This window comes from Octodon degus, unplaced genomic scaffold (assembly GCF_000260255.1).
Source record: "Octodon degus isolate 3935 unplaced genomic scaffold, OctDeg1.0 scaffold00197, whole genome shotgun sequence".
NCBI classification, from domain to species: Eukaryota; Metazoa; Chordata; class Mammalia; order Rodentia; family Octodontidae; genus Octodon; species Octodon degus.
The window spans coordinates 1,958,479-1,962,469 of NW_004524773.1; the positions used below are offsets into that span (position 1 = coordinate 1,958,479).

Genomic DNA, 3,991 nt, shown 5'->3' on the forward strand with positions numbered 1-3,991 from the left:
GGTGGTTGGGCTGAGACATTTGGGCTCCTTGACTTTTGACTCTGCTTTGATCCTCCACAGAGCTCTGGCCGAGCGCCTGGCCAGGGTGGGGCCCCCTGAAAGTGAGCCTGCCCGGGAAGCCTCGGCCAGTGCTCTGGACCGCGTGACCCGACTATGCCACCGAGTCCTGGCTGACCTGCTGTTCCAGGAGCTACAGGTGAGGCAGGGACTGGGCTGGGGCTGTGTCCAGACAGGGAGGGAGCACCCCACCTTGCATTCTCCTCAGCCCAGGACTCAGTGTTTGGGAAACAGGCTCAGTGGGGGTGACAGGGTTGCGAGTGGGTACAGGAAGGAAGGAGGTAGAAGTGGCCAACAGGAGGATGAAAACCACCAGCAGGCAGGGGCTTGAGTGGAACCCTTCCCTGTGAGGCCCCCCAAAATCTATACCCAGGATTCCCTTCCCCTATTCTGAATGCTCCAAACAAAAGCCAGAATCTTGGTCTTGGCTCTTGTGGTCCTGCACACCTGCTCCGACCCCCTAACCTTTGGCCTCCTGTACACACACTCAAGTCCCTGCAGCCCCCAGGCCTTTGCACTTGCCATCCTCTGACCGCTCTCCCACCGCCAAATACCCCACAGGTCCTTGTCTCAGGTCTTTCTAATCTTGACTGAGATGTCACCTTCTGAATGAAACCATCCCTGGTCATCCCACTTCACAAATCACCTGTAGTCCCAGCTACTCGGGAGGCTGAAGCAGAAGGATCGCTTGAGCCCAGCTGAGGCTCAGCCTGCGCAACAGTGAGGCCCGAGGCCTCTCCTTCTGACTTTTAGCTGTTTGTGGCACTTGCTGTCATCTGCTGCCTACATCCTCATGTACTTATTGTGCACTAGTCACAGAGCCTGAGGCCTGGGACCTGCTAGGAGAATGCTCTACCACTGAGCTGTATCCTCAGCTTTTATTATTATCTTTAAATCTGGGCCCTCCCACTGGAATGTTAGCTCAAGTGCAAGCGTTGGTAGAAGTTTTCTAAAATTACTTTTCATTATGGGAAACTTCAAGCATACCTAATCCCAAGCAGCCAGAATGATAGAAAGACCCCCATCATTCATGACTCAGTTCAGCAAATGTCATGTCTCACCAATATTGTTTCACCCCCTCCCCCACCTCCTCAATTGTTTGCCTCTTGTGTGGCTCTGGGGATGGAACCCAAGGCCTCTGACTTGAAGGAAGCCTGGGTACCACGGGGCCATGCCTCCACGCCGAATTCTGTCAGCCTCTATTTCCAAAAGACAAGAAATCTTCTTTTAAAAGCAGATATAACCAACTATATCATTGCGGGGGATCTCACTACAATTCAGGCCAGCCTTGAACTCATTATGCAGCCCAAGTGGGCATCAAACTTGTGATCCTGCCTTGGCCTCCCCTAAATGCCAGGGTTGCAGGCTGTGACATTTAACAGTGTCATTTTATACCTAATAGAGGGAACAATGATTCCTTGATGTCATCAGATACAGACCGCAGTAACAGCAAATTCTGTGTCCTCTGTGCCGGTCACTAAGCTAGCAGAACCTCAACTCACTTAATTCTCACCACGCTCTTGAAAGACGGCTTTACTATGGGCTCTTTTTAGCTGAGACTGGGATTGAGCAGGGCAGGGTCTCCCCGGCTGAGTCTAGAATCGTACTCTATGAACCACTCTACATGTTTTCAGAGAGGGGGAGAGAGACAGGAAGACAGAGAAAATAAGGTGAGTCAGGGGGAAAGGGGAGGAGGAGGGGAGACATGGCTGGGAGACATGGCTGGGACAGAGAGAGAGGAACATCAGAGACACACTGGAGAGCAGAGCCCGCTGAGTGGGAGGTGCGGGTTTGAGGGGCTATACGCATGCGCAGGCAGGTGTGGGGCCGTCAGGTGCAGTGGGGGTTTGCAGAAGGCGCGCCGTCTTGCGGGCTACTTTGTGCTCAGGTGTTTTAGATTTGTTTGTTTTACAAAAGCTCCATGTTTGGGAAATTCTGAGAAGTCACTGGACAAATGTGGGAAGGGGGTCCTGGAGTCGGGTGAGATGGGGACCCGCATGGCCTGTGTCTGGTGGGTCCATACTGAGCTACCCTCCTGGACTTCCAGACACACTGTCCCCCTAACACACACTTGAAAAGGCTCAGGCTTGGTTAACTCTCTGCAGTTGCTGTCTTTAAGATTTTGATAATCTCTCCACGTGGTCCCCATGCTTTCATTTTGCTTTAGCAAAATGGGAGGATTATGCAGGTGGTCCTGCCCCGCCCTCTGTGACCCTTTTCCTGGTCCTCATATCCAGGCACCTGTCTGAAATGGGAGCCCTCCTCATTCCCCAGTCACTGGGCTAGCAGTGACTATCACTGGGGTATCAGCTTAGTGTCCCCCATAGATTCTGTGCACAGTGGTATCGTTCTCCTCTTTGCCCACTCCAAAGTGCCAGTCCAGCCAGCTCTGGATTTTAACATCTGGGCCTCATCTGTCCCTCCCTCTGCGCCAGCTTCGAGTCCCAGCAGGGCAGGGCAGGGCAGGGCAGGGGAGGACCCTCCTAGTGTGTCCCTGAGCACTACCCAGCCCTGGGGCGACCGCAGCAGGGCTTGGAAACTCTCCTGAGAGAAGAGCAAAGCCAGGAGACTGTGATCCACTCACAGTCCGGCTGTCCCTGCAGCCGCACTTCAACAAGCTGATGCGCCGGAAGTGGCTGAGCAGCCCGGAGGCGCTGGACGGCATCGTGGGCACCCTGGGCGCGCAGGCGCTGGCGCTGCGTAGGATGCAAGACGAACCTTACCAGGTGCGGTGGGGCGCGCGCCGCGGCGGCTCCCTCAGAACCCCTGCACTTGGCGTGTGGATCTGTGGGGAAGAGGGGTGCGCCCCTGGGAACTGGGAACAGAGCCCGGCTGGGGTCCGTGTGGGAGGCTAGAACGGAGCACCCTTTGAGGGCTACGGGGAGGAATCTTCGGGCAGATTCTGGGCGACACTGGTTGGGCACGATCACCCGTGGAAGTCCAGAGGCTCCTTGGGCTTGAAGGTTGGCGGTGGGGAACGAAAGAGGGCTCCCCCGAGGCCTGGTGGGGCCAGTGGTGGGCGCCGAAGCGCTCACCTCCCTGTCCCTCCGGCGTCCCCAGGCACTGGTGGCCGAGCTGCACCGGCGAGCGCTGGTAGAGTACGTGCGGCCGCTGCTCCGCGGGCGTCTGCGCTGCCGCTCAGCGCGGACCCGCACCCGTGCGGCCGGGAGGCTCCGCGAGGATGCGGCGCAGCTGCAGCGGCTGTTCCGGCGGCTGGTGAGTGCGGCTGGGTCGTAAGGCTTTGAGGGACAGCAGCCCAGGACCCTCTGATTCATCCTTGGCTCGAGAAATCCTGCTTCCTCTCCAGAAAAGCGCCTGTCCGGAGCTTTATTCAGGCCCCCCTAATAAGATTATGGGGCTCGAGGGATTCCACCATTTGCGTTTCTGGGTGTTTCCCTGCCGGGCTGGCACGATAGACACTACCTGTTCTTAGCATAACCAAAACTAAGTGCAGCTGGGTGTGGTGGCACAAGCCTGGAATCTCAGCACTCTGGGAGGCAGAGACAGGAGGATGGAAACTTCAAGCCTAGGCTGGAGCTGGAGCTCGGTGCAAAGACCTGGGTTCAATCACCAATACCCTCCACCTCCCAAAATGCTACAGTCACTCAGGATCCCAATCCAAGAACTGGAGACAGATCAGTCTCCTTTCTGCTCAGTTGCAGCCAGTGGGGCTGGAAGGACCTCACTGTGCCGCTGTTCCACGTTCCCCTGGAGTCCTTGAAATGCTTTTTGTTTTGGAAACTTTCTGAGCCAGCCATGGATTTGCGTGCCGTTCTACCACAGGGTGGGCAGCGATAAGCTCTACCCAGTTTCCCCAGAATGGCAACATATTCTGTAACCTCACAATAGGTTTCCAGCTTAGGTCATACAGCCCCAGTTATCTGCAGAAGGAGGAATGTATTATAGATTTTCCTTCAAATACCTGAAGAGGCTG

General features: G+C 55.9%; 1 protein-coding gene across 2 annotated transcripts in view; it reads left to right on the forward strand.

The window, feature by feature from the left end:
* Positions 1–3,991, forward strand: part of Exoc3l2 (exocyst complex component 3 like 2) — a 13,880-nt gene that overhangs the window by 5,546 nt on the left and 4,343 nt on the right. For both annotated transcript variants that reach the window (XM_023704614.1, XM_004644313.2), the window contains exons 6-8: positions 61–196; positions 2,661–2,783; positions 3,118–3,273. In XM_023704614.1, coding sequence (XP_023560382.1) covers positions 61–196; positions 2,661–2,783; positions 3,118–3,273 — 415 coding nt within the window. The remainder of the gene's footprint in view (positions 1–60; positions 197–2,660; positions 2,784–3,117; positions 3,274–3,991) is intronic.